A 15,589-nucleotide genomic window follows, 5' to 3' on the forward strand; every position below is an offset into this window, starting at 1 on the left:
GTCGAAGTCTTGCCCGACACAACATTTACAGACTCTTTACAAACTCAATGTTATTGACAAGGTCAGGGCCGTTGACAACTAAAAGGGCCCTGACAGACTCCCCCACTTGATTCCTCGACGCCCTCGTCGAGGTCTTCAGCTTGTACCACCTTGCGTGCTCTGTTCATCCCGACGTGTCCGTCGAGGTCTTCTGCTGGTACTCCCTGATCTTGTCTTCTTCATGCCGAAGTGCATCCTCACGCTCCCAACTGGCTTCAGCCTTCGGTAGGTTCTTCCACTGGACGAGGAACTCCCTTTCTGCTGCTCCACTGGGTAGCTTCCGCACTCTGTCCGCCAGAATGTTGTCAACTCGCCTCTCGACTGAGGAAATGGTGGGGGTGGGGCGAGTCGAGCTGTTCCTTGAGGGATCTTCACGGTCGGCATGGTAGGGCTTCAGGCAGCTCGTATGGAACACCGGGTGGATTTTAAGCCACGCCGGGAGCTGCACGCGGTAGGAGACCTTTCCCACCTTGCCCACGATAGGAAAGGGGCCTTCATACTTTCGGACCAAACCCTTGTGTACCTTTCGGAACACTCTCAGGGATGCTGGTTGGAGCTTGACCAGCACGAGGTCGCCTTTGCTGTAGTCTCGAGGCCGCCTATCCTTATCGGCCCACTTCTTCATCGTTCTAGCCGCCTTCTCCAAGTAGGCTCGGGCGATCTCAGCATTACGATGCCACTCCTTGGCAAGGTGGTAGGCTGAGGGGCTGCTGCCGGTGTACCCGATGACCAAGGTATGAGGTGTTGAAGGTTGCTGGCCGGTGATGATCTCGAAGGGGCTTTTGTTGGTCGCAGAGCTCCGCTGCAGGTTGTACGAGAACTGGGCTACATCAAGTAGCTTCACCCAGTCTCGTTGGTTGGCACTTACGAAGTGCCGCAGATATTGCTCGAGTAGAGCATTTATTCTTTCAGTTTGGCCGTCCGTCTGAGGGTGTAGGCTGGTGGAGAAGTATAGCTTGGAACCCAAGAGCTTGAAGAGCTCCGTCCATAGCCGCCCGAGGAAGCGGGAGTCCCTATCACTGATGATGTTCTGAGGGACCCCCCAATACTTCACCACATGCTTCAGAAATAGCCGCGCCGTCTCCTCAGCAGTACAACTTATGGGTGCGGGGATGAAACTGGCATACTTCGAAAATCGGTCCACTATAACGAGAATCGAACCGAACTCCCCCACCTTTGGCAGACTGGAGATGAAGTCCAGGGAGACGCTCTCCCATGGCCGCTCCGGCACTGGTAAGGGCTCCAGCAGCCCACACGGCTTCTCTCGCTCCACCTTGTCTTGCTGGCATGTGAGACATGTGCGTACATATTCTTCGATGTCCTCCCCCATTTTCGGCCAATAATAGGCCCTCTCCATAAGGGCCAGGGTCCGATGTACGCCCGGGTGGCCAGCCCACAGAGTGTCGTGGCACTCCTGGAGCAGTTCTCTCCTCAAGTTCCCCGCCCGCGGCACGTACACTCGATCCCCCTTTGTTTTGATGAGGCCATCCTGGATCCAGAATCTTCGTGCCTTGCCTTCGTCGATCAATTGCTTGAGAGTCACTGTCATGGGATCCTTCCTCAACCCTTCACGAATCCTCTCTTGCAAAGTCGCTTGTACTTGACTTGCCCTCTCATTCGACAGAGTTTTAAGGGCGGCAAGTTCGGCCTTTCTGCTAAGAGCGTCAGCGACTTGGTTACATCGCCCTGGCTTGTACTCCAAAACCATGTCGAACTCTGCTAGGAAGTCTTGCCATCTCGCCTGCTTCGGAGTGAGCATCTTCTGAGTCTGAAAGTAACTCAGAGCGACGTTGTCTGTCTTGACCACAAATCGGGATCCCAGGAGATAGTGCCTCCATACCCGGAGACAATGCACCACTGCTGTCATCTCCTTCTCATGGGTCGCGTACCGCCGCTCGGTGTCATTCAGCTTTCGGCTCTCGAAGGCTACAGGGTGGCCATCTTGGACGAGTACCCCCCCAATAGCATAATCCGAGGCGTCTGTATGGACTTCGAACGGGAGTGAGTGATCAGGTAGACGTAGTACTGGCTCCTCCATCACCGCAGCCTTCAAGTCATCAAAGGCTTTCTGACACTCGTCGGACCACCTCCATGCCCGGTCCTTTCGTAGCAGGTCCGTCAATGGTGCAGCCCTCCGCGAGTAGCTGCTAATGAAGCGCCGATAGTAGTTCACAAGTCCAAGGAACGAGCGTAATTCCGTTACTCTTGTCGGCGCTCTCCACTCTTTTATGGCACGAATTTTCTCCTCATCCATTCCAATTAGGCCACCACCCACTCGATGGCCCAAGAACATGATCTCCTTCTGAGCAAAGTAACATTTCTCCTTCTTCACATAGAGGGAGTGCTCCTTTAATGTCTGGAAGACGATGCGGAGGTGTTCAACATGCTCCTCCAAGGTCTTGCTGTACACGACAATGTCATCCAGATAGATCACCACAAATTTGTCTAGATGGTCGTGAAACAGGTTGTTCATCAGGGTACAGAACGTAGCTGGGGCATTCGTAAGCCCAAACGGCATCACCAAGAATTCGAACGCCCCATACCTTGTGACACATGTTGTCTTCGCCTCGTCACCTTCCGCAATCCGGACCTGCCAGTAACCTGATCGCAAGTCCAGTTTGGAGAAGTACCGCGCCTTCCCCAATTGATCGAACAAGTCCGCAATGAGTGGGATTGGGTACTTGTTCTTGATGGTTGCCTTGTTCAGAGCCCAATAATCCACGCATAGCCGCAGACTGCCATCATGCTTCTTCTGGAAAAGTACAGGGGCTCCGAACGGTGCTTTCGAGCTGCGAATAAGACCGCCTTTAAGCAGCTCGTCTAGTTGCTTCCGAAGTTCTGCCAACTCCGGAGGAGACATACGGTAGGGAGAGCGAGCCGGGGCCCTCGTGCCAGGCTCGAGCTCGATCCGGTGGTCCACTGCCCGTCGGGAGGTAAAGATTTTGGTAGTTCTAGGGGCATGACATCCTTGAATTCCTTCAAGAGCTTCGCCACTACAGGTGGCGTCGGAGTCTCGTCCCCACTCCCAGTCTCCAACTTCAAGGCCGCTACATAAGTCAGCTCGCCCCTCCTTACGCCCTTCTTGAGCTGGAGCGCTGAAATCTGTCGGGCATCCGTTGTCTTCCGCACTACCGGAACGACACACGGAGATTCGTCTCCCATCATGCAAAGGGATCCAAGAATGGCATGGGTACTCCTCTAGCTGTCTGAAGAAACTCCATCCCGAGGATGACTTGGAAATCATCCAGCGGCACCGACATGAAATTGGCTTTACCTGTCCACGAGCCGATGCTGACAGGTACCTCCTTCGCAACACCCGCAATAGGTTGGGCCTTCGAATTTACTGCTTTCATGCGACTCCCATCCTTGCTCAGTGCAAGTCCAAGACGTTCAGCTTCACCAGTCGCAATGAAGTTGTGGGTAGCACCTGTATCCACCATGGCCCTTGTTGTCTTTCCATTGAGCTTGATGTCCACGTACATCAGCTCACTATGTTTACTCTCCTTCGGTAGCGGGGTCTTCTTCTTCTCCCCCACTTGACCTTTGAGTGCATTGAGCAACCGGAGTGCCCCCATCCGAATGCTTCCTGTCTCAGCTGCCTCTTCCTCTTCGTCGGATTCGGGTTCCTTCGTCTGCACCGCATTGAGGGACTTCCTCTGAGGGCACGCTCTGACGAAGTGTGGACCCCCACAAAGGAAGCAACCCTCTTCCGGGCTCTTCAAATTCTTCGGACTCTTGGACCCTACCCCTTTTCGCTCCGTGGGTGTCGGTCCCTTACCCTTCGCCTTCTGGTTGTGGGTCTTGGGGTTGTTACTCACGGGTTTCTTCTTGGGGTGTTCCGGCGGCGAGTAGTCGGTCAGCCGCTCAGCTGCTCCCTGAGCCGCAGCTAAGTCCTTGATGTTCTGGCGACGCAGTTCCGCCTGCGCCCAAGGTTTCAGTCCTTCGAGAAAATGAAAGAGTTTGTCTTTCTCGGACATATCTCGGATATCCAGCATCAACGCGGAGAACTGCTTGACATACTCTCGAATGGACCCCGTCTGCTGGAGTCGTCGCAAATTCCGCCGCGCGATAAACTCGACATTTTCGGGAAGAAACTGAGCCTTCAACTCCTTCTTTAGGTCCTCCCAAGTGTCGATGGTACAGCGACCTTCCTGAATGTCCTCGTATCGGGTCCTCCACCACAGCTTGGCATCTCCGTCGAGGTACATCGTCGCAAACGTGACCTTCGACTCCTCATTGTCGGGTTGGACGACACGGAAGTACTGTTCCATGTCGAATAGAAAGTTCTCGAGCTCTTTCGCATCACGAGCTCCACGAAAGCTCCGCGGCTCCGGCACTCGAACACGCCCTGCATGCCCGCCACCTTGGGGTGCGGGAGGAGCGTTGCCCACGGCCCGTGTCAGCAGTCCGACACGTGCAAACAATTCGATGGTCTGCTCCTTCAAGTTATGGACCGCCTCCTTCGTATTATCCTGCAGCTCAGTCACTGACTCGACGAGTTGAGTGAGCGTCGCCTCAAGCATGGCGATCCGTTGCTCATGCGTAGACGCCTTTGTCACCTTCTCGTCAAGTCGAGTAAGCTGGGCCTCCAAGTCGACGAGTCTCTTGCGATTACTCTTGTGCCTATCTGATTCGCCTTGTCCTTCGTTATCCGCCAGCGCCGCGAGCTGTGCCGCCGATGGTTGCGCCACCGTGCTTGTCTCTGCGACAGGGGCTCTGCTCCGGCCCATGTCGTCTCCGTCGATCCGGGCTCTGATACCACTTGTCATGGGTCTAATGACTTTTTGTCGAAAAGCCCGCGCGGCGCTCGTCTGTCACCTGCACAAAACGAGCCAGCCAAGCAAAACCGTCCCGAGGCGCAACTTCGCAAATTGGCAACGACCGAGAATCGAGAGAAAGCACGTAAAGGGATCCTGCAAATTGGCACAAACAACGAGTATTTTATTGATAACGAAAAGTTGGACTACAAGCGAAAGGCACAAGACTCGACTTGGTCGGGCATGGCCGGTGAGGGCAAAATGATCACCAAGGCACTACGCTTTTAGCGAAGCGGGCTCACTTAATACGTCTCACCTAACCTTCCCGTACTACCCTATATTAGCATCCACCCATTTGGCACCCCGGGGGTACAAAGGTGCTCACCGAGGGGTACGTTTTCCCACTCCGCACATCCATGGGAAAATAGGCCGCCGACCCATGTCCGACACGCGTCCGGCTCAATCCGTCGCGTAAGCGGCCATCGTTAGCGAAACCTATGTCCCCTTGGATGTGTAGCACAAGTGAACCCGCGGGTAGCCAACCGGATGCCAATTTACATGCAATGCCCATCCAAAATAAGGAAAATCCTATGTCGAAGTCTTGCCCGACACAACATTTACAGACTCTTTACAAACTCAATGTTATTGACAAGGTCAGGGCCGTTGACAACTAAAAAGGGCCCTGACACTATGGCGAGATCTGAGCATGGACTTTGTTTTAGGACTTCCTGAAACTATTCATGGTCATGATTCGATTTTAGTAGTGGTCACTAGGTTTTCTAAGAAGGCACACTTTATACCATGTAGAAAAACTTCTGATGCCACCCACATAGCGAAGCTTTTTATTGATCAGGTCGTAAAATTGCATAGACTGCCAAAGACTCCTGTGAGTTATATAGATGTGCGGTTTGTGAGTTTTTTGAAAACAATGTGAAAATTAATGAACACTAAATTGCAATTTTCTTCACCATATCATCCACAAATAGATGGCCAAACTGAGGTCATCGATCAAAGTCCAAGTGACTTATTACATTGCCTAGTAGGTGATCATACTAGAAACTAGGATAGCATTTTACCTATGGTCGAATTTGCTTACAACAACTCGGTTAATCGCACCACAGGGATAAGTCTGTTTGAGATTGTCACTGGTTATAACCCGAGGACACCCACTAATGTAATTCCATAATTTCCATTACATGTAGACTATAGGTCAAGCCAGCATGTTGAATCATTTGTTCTGCTTATAAAAGACTTACATGATAAAATAAGACGAGCAATTGTTTTAAAAACTGAGGTTTATGCAAATAAAGCAAATAAACGTCGGCGCAAGAGAAAAGGAGAAATGGTTATGGTAAGGGTTCGACTAGAACAATTTCTCAAAGGTACCGTGAAAAAGCTACATGCGAGAAATTTCGTTCAAGATCTTGAAGCGACTAAATCCAAATGCTTATGTCTTGGATTTGCCTGCTAATGTCGGTTTTAGCTCAAAAGTCAATGTCAACGATCTTAGCCACTATCAAGAGCCTATTTCCATTAACAATCCTATCTCCACAAGTATCTCCACTTCCACTTCCATTTCCACCCATACCAAGTTGTTATTACACTATCAGGTGATTCGCATAGCTTTCTGGTGAAGTGGGCATCCCGACCCGATGAAGTCACATGGATACCTAAGCACTAGCTTAGAGACATTGCTCTAGATCTTTGTGAGGGTGACATTAGCCAAAATCTGTTGAAGTTGGATTTTTCCAATTCGGGGAGAGAGGATGCAGACTGAACTCGACCCGATCGAGGTCCTGGTTCCAGGTCTATTAATGAAGGCGCAAGTCCGCACCCGAATTCGCTATATGGATCTAAAGATGTTTTTTATGTTATTCTCGAATGTATTTAGTATATAAATAGCCTAAAAGGCTTTGCTTTTGGATGCTTTTATGATAATTGAATAAAATTTGAGTTGAGTTTTTTTGACAGAGCTTTGCGTGAAAAGTCTTCCCGAGGTGTTGCCAATTCTGGTGAGGTCCAAAGCTTTACTATTTCTTTAGACCCATGTGGTTCTTAATTTCTGCAAATTTTGACTACCTACTCGTGAGATTTGGTTGAGATTTGAGAAAGTTATGGAGAGTTCAAGTTAGAGGAAAAAAAAAAAATTGTGGTTGAAGACAAGGTTCTTCTCTTTGTGCCCACGTCCCAAGACAAGCCAACAACCACACCGTTCTTCCCAGTTGCACACATCACACGTCAACAAGCAACTTGGGCCAACTTTGGCCAAAGCTAATGATTAGTATTCTTTTTTAATTTTCTTGCTTCCAAAAAATTGTAGTACTAATTTTCTGTCTAGATCCAGATGTACACATACCATCTATTGGTAATAAAAGTTTGGTTCGTAGAATAGTTTAATTTCTATTTTCTTTTCTTGGGAAAATTCATAGCTTATTTTCTTATTATAAAATTCTAGAAGTCACTTAGTCTGTTTCTTTCTTGTAAGGTATTTGATTGCGAGTGTTGGGCAAAAATCGAGTACAGAGACATCTACGAGCCTATCTAGGAGGTTGTTGCAGATAAATTGCAAATTAATCCGGGCTAATTGCAATAGCTTCATCCTGCAGTCGTTGGACGTCATCTGGTATAATTTCTTACTTGATCTAATTTCTTTGCTTTATTATTTTCCTTAATTGAACATTCTTTCTTTACTAAAATCATTAAAAAAAATGCTCGTTTAATTTTATTTTGCAAATCGCTTTGCCTGCTACATCTAAGGAATAACCGCCTGTAGGATAGGTTTGTTATCTTGTGTGCTACATTGGTGCATAGCATAGAGGATTATAATCCGTCCTACATCACTGGCTCGTGCAATGCTCTGGCATGGTGAAATATTTCATGCTATCACGGGTAACCAGAAAGGGCATAGTCTTAGTAGCTTAATAGTTGTATGAGGTATGGTAGATGTAGATATGCAAGCACTTCAAGTTGGAAAAAAAGATGCATGAAAGTGTACTACAAAGAACAATTTCGTTAAGTTTCAATGATTGTATAGTCCAAATGTCCAATCGTGATTTATTAGTTATATTTGAAATTTCGAACAATTTCTAAGCTTTCTATATTAAATAGTAGTGGATCAGTAAATAAGAAATTAGGGTCCTAATTCAAGCAGGAAAGAGTATGATTAGATTAACAAATTTTGGATAAGACACAATTTAAGTCTACTAGAGCTCAAAGAAAGCTAGGATTTAGGCCCTGTTTAGTATTGACGGCTATCTAACGCTATTAGGCCAAAAGGAGTTGAGGAAAAGCATATAGAAATATGTTTTTGCATTTTTCAGTTGAATCGTAAAGGTTATATCATAACAGAATTGTTACAATGTATACAACATGATATTTTATTTAAGAAACAAATAGAATAATTTTCCCCTTTCACTTTCTCACCTATGAAGCACGGATACTTCAAATTTCATGCCGTACCCGTATCGGATACGTACCGTATACCGATACGCGCCCGATACGTGTCCGATACGGGAATGAAGTATCCGGCATTTTTAAAAAATAAAAAAATATCGGATACGGCTCGGATACGTAAGGGATACGGCGGGATACGGGGGGACACGGCCAAGTTCTTTTTTGGTCTAAAATGATCAAAACTTAAAAATTTTTTAAAAGCTCACATCCAAACCTATTGGAAAGAAGGAAAAGAGTGAGAAAACCATCAATCTCTGTTCAATTTATCATTTCCTCTATTTTTTCGCTTTTGAACGGTGGAAGGCGCTCCCTCTCCTTCTATCTTTACACAGTATTTACTCTCTTTCATCTAATTTGTCAATCTAACATTAAGCAAACAAAGACTATAAAGAATATGATTTTTTTCCTTCTCTATTAAATTGTTAGCATATTTTTTTATTACTATTTTAATTATAAAACTAACAAAACAGACATATATATTGAATGGCTAATTATCTAGTTTGTGCGACTATGTATCTATTGTTGTCATTTGATCAAGTTGGATGATAGTTGGCTTAATACTTTTTATATTATTATTTTATATAATTGATTATCTTTTTTTATGAACATATGTAGAATAATTATACAAGTTAATGAATATTAAAATATATTCCTTAATATAGTCCAGATATCATGATTGTTCTCAATATATCATTACATATAATCAACATATATTTAAATATATTTAAAATAATATTTTATTCAAGTATATCCCACGTATCGTATCCTAAAAGTTTTAGGAATTGCCGCATCACCGTATCCGTATCGTGTCGTATCCATATCCCCGTATCCGTATCTGTGCAACATAGTTTCTCACCATATGTAAGGCACTCTCCTTGCAATCCCAAAAAAGGCCTTAAGAGTAATGGAGGTTAGATAATCTACCCAATACTATTTTTACAAAAACCAACTTAATTAGCTGAGATAATCTATCCAATACTCTTTTTACAAAACCAACTTAATTAGCTACTACTGAACTAAATGATAGCTCAATACTTTAGTCCTGCAAAACTAATTTAAATTTACACAAATCTTCAATAACCCAAGCCTTACCTAAATTATACTATAGCACATGGACCAAGAATTACTACTTCCCAGAAAAGGAAGTCATCAATGAACCAAAATCAGACATTTCCAAGTCTTGGGCGCAAATCTGGATCCAAATTTCTTGGTAACACCTATCAGCCAGAAAGTTGATAAAAGAATCCTAGTAAGTCCTTCCTTCTCCCCAACTTCCAAGACTTCCTAATCAAATTCTATTAAGCCCTCATTTGTGGTATTAAAATTAGCTTGAGTAAAGGGTTTGCTATGAGTGCTTTTCTTCTTTTTCATATTTTCCTAAATTTCTCTTCTTCTACAATCATGAGGAACTACACTGATCTCCAAAGTCAGAATATTACTAAAACTATATATGAAAACGAAAACTTGCCCAAATAAAATCCAATATTTCTCTATCAGGGTTCATAATAAGGAAGCTGGCAACCAGTGTTAAGCAGAACAAATATATCGAATATATTAAAGCCTCACAAGATTAAGCTGTCGAAACCTAATCCCTAAGTTAGATCGACCGTTCTTCTGATTTCAACTCAAATTTGACAAGGCCAGCAAACTCATTAACCCTCTATCTAGCAAAACCCTTTTTTTTCTTTTTTGTGAACATAAAACACAGGTGATTTCATATAAGGTTCATAAAAGGGATTAAGAAATATATATACATAGCATGAACTCATGTCTTCACACTATCTAGAAAAACTACAAATTATAAAGGACTAAATTACACATGTCAGAATCCTCAGAAAGAATGTATTCCTAATGTTTCTGTATGTTCGGCCCACTCTCAATCTTACTTTAGATGGTATAAAATGATGACTAGGAGAAAGAATGTTTACCAGATCCATGCTTTAAGTGTCACACTCCAAATAAGAACTGTTTTTGAATCATACTAAAGTGCGAAGTCTGTCTAACATTCCATATTGCAAAGTGGTAACTCAAATAACCAAACCAAAATTAAAAGTTACTAGCCAAAGATAGTCTTAGTATCCAACATCCAAAATGACTTTGTGATCCACCAATCACAATCTAACTAACAAATAAAATAAGTAGATCATAGTGACGAACTACAACTACTATATATCAAATCTCCAAAAGCTTCAGAATGCCTTGCATTCTCCAAAAGGTTCTGGCTATAACTTCGACGCTCAAATACTACGATCCTCTGAGGCACCATTCAGTTGGGGGATATCCCAAGAAATAAAAGGGATATCCTCTAATTTGCATCCAAAAAATAGAAAATATTTGGGGAACTTATTATTCCGACAACACCAGGTAGTTCCAATACAATGCGTTAAGAAATATTTTGCTCCACCATGAGAGCAAGCAACTTTTGCAATTTATCCACACAAGTTGTTCGAGAGTAGCTCGAGGAAAATCTTTTCTTTCCTCTTTGTTACTCTTTTCTAACCTAAACCCTCTTTCCTCCGATCAAATACCTCCATTTAACTTTGCAGTCTCCTACCTCTCATCGACCTACATCTCAAACTTCCATTAATATACAATTTTTTTCTACGGTTTCCTAGCTACCACTTCCTTTGTCTCATCAATCTCCAAAGGCAAATATTCTCTAACCTTTAGTCCTCACAAAACACAATATTCTATCTAAGCAATCCATTAGGGCAGAGAAACTACTCTGACCTGATTGGTCTATAAAATCCTTTCTAATGTATTGAGGTCACAAGGTTCTCTAGTATACTGAGATATATGAGCTTCATTTAGGGTTTCATAGGACTTAAGTAACGTGGCATAGGGTTGAGCCAGCAATACAGCACAGCGCGTGTTGTGCAATGCCAAAGCGTGCAGTTGACAATTATATCTATGAGTTTACACATTTTGGTACGAATTATTTATTTTCTTTGGCGCCAGTATTTTCTACTTGCTCATAATATATTCTTTTCAAATTTTTGTATTCTATTACTTAATAATTTCAAAAAAAAAAAAAAGTATTTTAAGTCCTACTATCTGGTGGTATCATACCGATACTTTCTTAATACGATACAGAATGACAAGCACTACCTCTTCCAATAGGCACTTAGATCCTCGTTCATTAGTTCTTGTAAAACTCTCTACCAGTGTACCTCAGGTGCTCTACCTTAGTAGCCCTCGTAGTAGACATCATACTTTTTTGGATTAGCCCAAGGATTGTGCCCTAAGGTATGCATCCTCTATAAAATTTAAGTCTTCTCAGAGTATATGTTATACTGTTATTAAATGCATTTGTTGTGTGGATCTCCATGTTCTTATTGTCGTCTTTTTCTTTAAGAACTATGGTTTTTAGATGAGCTTCCTCACTAAGTATTGATCCATCATAGTTTGAAAAGGATCAAACTTGGAACAAAAATTGAAGTTTTCATGATTTATAGCATTATGCTAACCAGCCAACCATTCAAAGTCGTCTATACCTGCAAACAAAACAAAAGACTAATTTACACCCAACTTGTCAATCTATAGTCCACTACTCACCATATTAATCAAAGGAGTTTTTTTTAAAAAAAAATCTCAACTCCTTCCCAACATACTATGATGTTCCTTTCCCAAATTCAGTAGATGCCCGTACTCTGTTCACTGTTGAATACATCAGCCAATCGAAGAAAGAACAAGGCTTAGATCATTCACCAATAAAACCACCTTTGTAATATGAGACCTGTCTTAACTTCATGGTGCCGCATCAGATTCTCATTCTATTCACTTGGAGTTGATATTCATGAGCTAAATTTTCAAATTACAGAAGTGTATCATTACCATAGACTACAGATATATAATGGTCAATACCCAATTAGTTCTATTGTTCATTACGAATTGCTATGTTGTTTTCAATTTCAGTATTTGATTTACAAGCACCTTTGGTACCAATATCTATTCTGAACTTGTAAATATTAGAAAAATCAAGGATGTTTAGTATCAATATTAAATAAAAGGAAGAAATTACAGGATATCTAGATCATATTCAAGAGAGGACCACCACCCCCACCCCCCNCCCCAAAAAAAAAAAAAGAGAGATAAATATGCCTCAGCGACATGCCAAATAGCCAAATACAGTTTGCGATTCAAATGAAAAAAGGGAAAGAAATTGATGACTAAATCACAATCACAAGAGAAATGAAGTCGAGAAAACATTTTAGAGTACCTCAATGTGCTTTTGCCAGGAATAAGAAGCAAAAATTAGGAAGAGAATGCCACTTCTTGCGATGAAAGGTTTGAGTTTGATCTGCAGTTACTAAGAGCTTGTCTAGAAATAAAGTACTAATATTTATTTCCGAAGATTTTGTTCTTGTCACACAGCATACCTCTCACATCATAAGTAGTACACGGTCTACAAAATTCAGTGACACTGTGGTAGTAAGAAATAGCAAGTTACTATATAACACCGCACAACAATGGAATGTAAAATCCAAGATATATGCATAAACGTTACGTCTTGTTACAAGCAGAATCTGAGAACACTAAACTAAACAATCCTACCGATTTTCCCTCACGAGAAATCTGCGCAACCATTTAGATCAGAGCATCAGTTCAGTTCTAAAAAGGTAAACAACAAGAATTGCGGAGCCCACAAGTCAATTTCCGATTTGAACCACCGACGGAACATGGAGGTTCGGTGGCAAAGAGGGAAGCGACTGACAATCGGGCGGGTAGTAAGAGTCGGTGGGCGAAAATGATCGAGCAAACCAACCTTCCAAGGGGAGAAGACGGAATCGTGCTTGGTGCGGGGGCAGTCCTCCCTCTTCAATCTGGAAGGCATCGCTCACGACAGGAGGCGCCGGCGTCGCTATCCAGTGCTGCTACCTGGAGACTCCCCTCTCTCTTTTTTAGGGTAAATTACACAGGTGGTCCCCAGCCGTTTTTAAAATTTTCAATTGCATCCCTTTTTTTTCCCATAGGTTTTGTTTTTGCATCTTTAACTCTCTCAAAAAATTTTCTTTTATAACTAGTTAAGGGACCCACGCGATGCTGTGGATAGTTATTTTAAAATTTAATTTTAAAAATTAGTTATAAAAATCAATTTTAGAATTTAAATGGTGCAATAAGTACATCAAAAAATTTTAGTAGCCATAGTAGTACCTCATTAGTTAGTGAAATAATTTTAGTAGGTATCGTAGGCCCCCAGTAGTTAGTGAATGAGAAGAGAAATTATTATTTGTGATTCTCGTAATTAATTTTCATCAAATATAAAATTAACTTAAGATGCATTAATTTTTTTTATTTTTTAATGTACAATTTATATGTGAATGCTCAATATTATATTTAATACCAGTAGTCTAAATTATTTAACATTTATTTATATATATTTTACATTTTATAAAAATAAATAGTAAATTATATAAAATATATCTATATCAAATAAAATACTTATATAATAAATAAAAATATATATATTAAATAAAATATTGTTAATATATAAATAAATACTATATATAATGAAAAAATAATAATAAATAATATAAAATATATATATATATATACTATATATATAATATATTTATATAATATACATATATATTATATTAAGTAGTATATATATATATATATATATATATGTAGGTCTACTTATAACTATTATGGTACCGAGCTCCGAACTATGCGTTTTGTTATCGATCTAGAGGCGTTCAAACAAACGATCAACACCGTAAAATATGATCTAGGGTATAATGAATCTCTTAGGAATAAAATTTTAGTTTTTCTATATCGTTTACTTAAGTAAAATTTATTATATCAAAATAGACGTGAACATTGAATAATCTTTAAAATTGAGTATAGACTTTTAAAATCAAGATCAAGAATGTTTAACCTTAATCTATATAGTTTAAAGTATTTCTCATCAAATTTTGAAGAAATTTTAGATTCTTCAATCACCGTTAAACTCAAACCTTGTCATAATGGGCCATGAATAATTGAAATTTTGAGAACATTTGATCATAAAGTGAAACTAATGTCTGAATAAACATTAAAAATTTTATTTCTAGAAACTGAAAATCTCCTAGATCAGCTTTTAAACGTGGGTTATCCTTGATTCTGAACGCCCTAAGACGAAAACCAACACTATAGTACCGACTCGTACTATAGATTTAGGGTATTAGTAGCCATACTAGTAGATATAGTGTATATATTATATATATATAAGAATGAGAGGGAGGTCCACGTGGACCTCCTCTACCGTGTCCACGAGCCGAAATGCTCTGTGGACCCGACGAGAAACCCCCATATGAGCCCGTCTGTTTTTCGGCTCCGCATCAGTCCCGCGCGCGGACGCCGTATCCGTGCCCGCCCCCTGCACGTCCCCTGTGCGCGGCGCCCCGATGAGCGCGCTGGCCGCGCTCCCGCATTAGGCTATGCTCCACCCAGCACGAGCTGCCCCTCCCCCCCAGCGCCACCCCGGTGCCGCCAGCGCCGCCCCGCTCCCGCCCCAATCAGGACCCGCCCGCAGCGCCCGGCTCCCGCTCTAGCCGCTCGCGGCTCCACCTGCGCCAAGCGGCCAGTGGCTCCGCGCCTTCGCCCGCCGGCTGGCGCCTATCTTTCAGCGCCGCGCACGGTGCCGCTCGTGGCTCCGCCCCACGCTAGCGCCCCGGCCGCCCGCGGCGCCGCGCCCTCGCACGAGCGCGTTGTTACTACGCCCTCACCTCACGCCTCGCCTTCTCTGGCGACAAGTGTAGCAGTTATTGAGGAGAATAAGATATTTAGAGATATAGATATAGATATAGATGAGCCCTACAAAATATAAATTTATATAAATAGCTCTCTCCTTATAAAAAAAGCGTCACGCTTATATTTTTAAATTAAACACAGTAATCAACTCGTGATTTTAGTATTTTTTTCTTTTTATTATCATTAAATCATCGTGTTCAACATAAAAATACCAGGGTGATACTCGAGTGGCGAAAAAAGTGTCATCTAGATAAAGATAAGTTTAGTAGGGTTATGTGTAAAAAAATATTTGAGAGGGCTAAATGTAAAAAAAAAAAAAATCTTTTCTCATTTAAATCTCCAACCTTATATTCTCCTATTATAATTAACAAAACTATTATTAAACTCTATACTAAAGTTGAAACCAAATGTTGTTCCTTCGTTGAGCCACGTGGTCTTTCTTTTATATGGATTTTCTCTCTCTCTCTCTCACATGTTCTCTCTCCCTCACATGGACTCACATGGGCTATGTTCAAGGGACATGCACGTGCCTCTTTGTACCTTCTCTCTACAATTAAAAATTGGGCTTTTTTTGCAAATTGCCCCCTGACAAATTTTATTTGCAA

The 15,589-nt window shown here is 42.3% G+C and overlaps 1 protein-coding gene across 2 annotated transcripts in view; it reads right to left on the reverse strand.

Annotated features, from left to right (window-relative positions):
• Positions 1 to 13,157, reverse strand: part of LOC109707210 (protein EFFECTOR OF TRANSCRIPTION 2-like) — a 30,078-nt gene extending 16,921 nt beyond the window's left edge. The window contains exon 1 of one of the 2 annotated variants that reach the window (XM_020228333.1): positions 13,015 to 13,157. In XM_020228333.1, coding sequence (XP_020083922.1) covers positions 13,015 to 13,083 — 69 coding nt within the window. In that variant the 5' untranslated portion in view covers positions 13,084 to 13,157. The other variant, XM_020228334.1, reaches the window with a different exon arrangement.

This window comes from Ananas comosus, linkage group 3 (genome assembly GCF_001540865.1).
Source record: "Ananas comosus cultivar F153 linkage group 3, ASM154086v1, whole genome shotgun sequence".
NCBI classification, from domain to species: Eukaryota; Viridiplantae; Streptophyta; class Magnoliopsida; order Poales; family Bromeliaceae; genus Ananas; species Ananas comosus.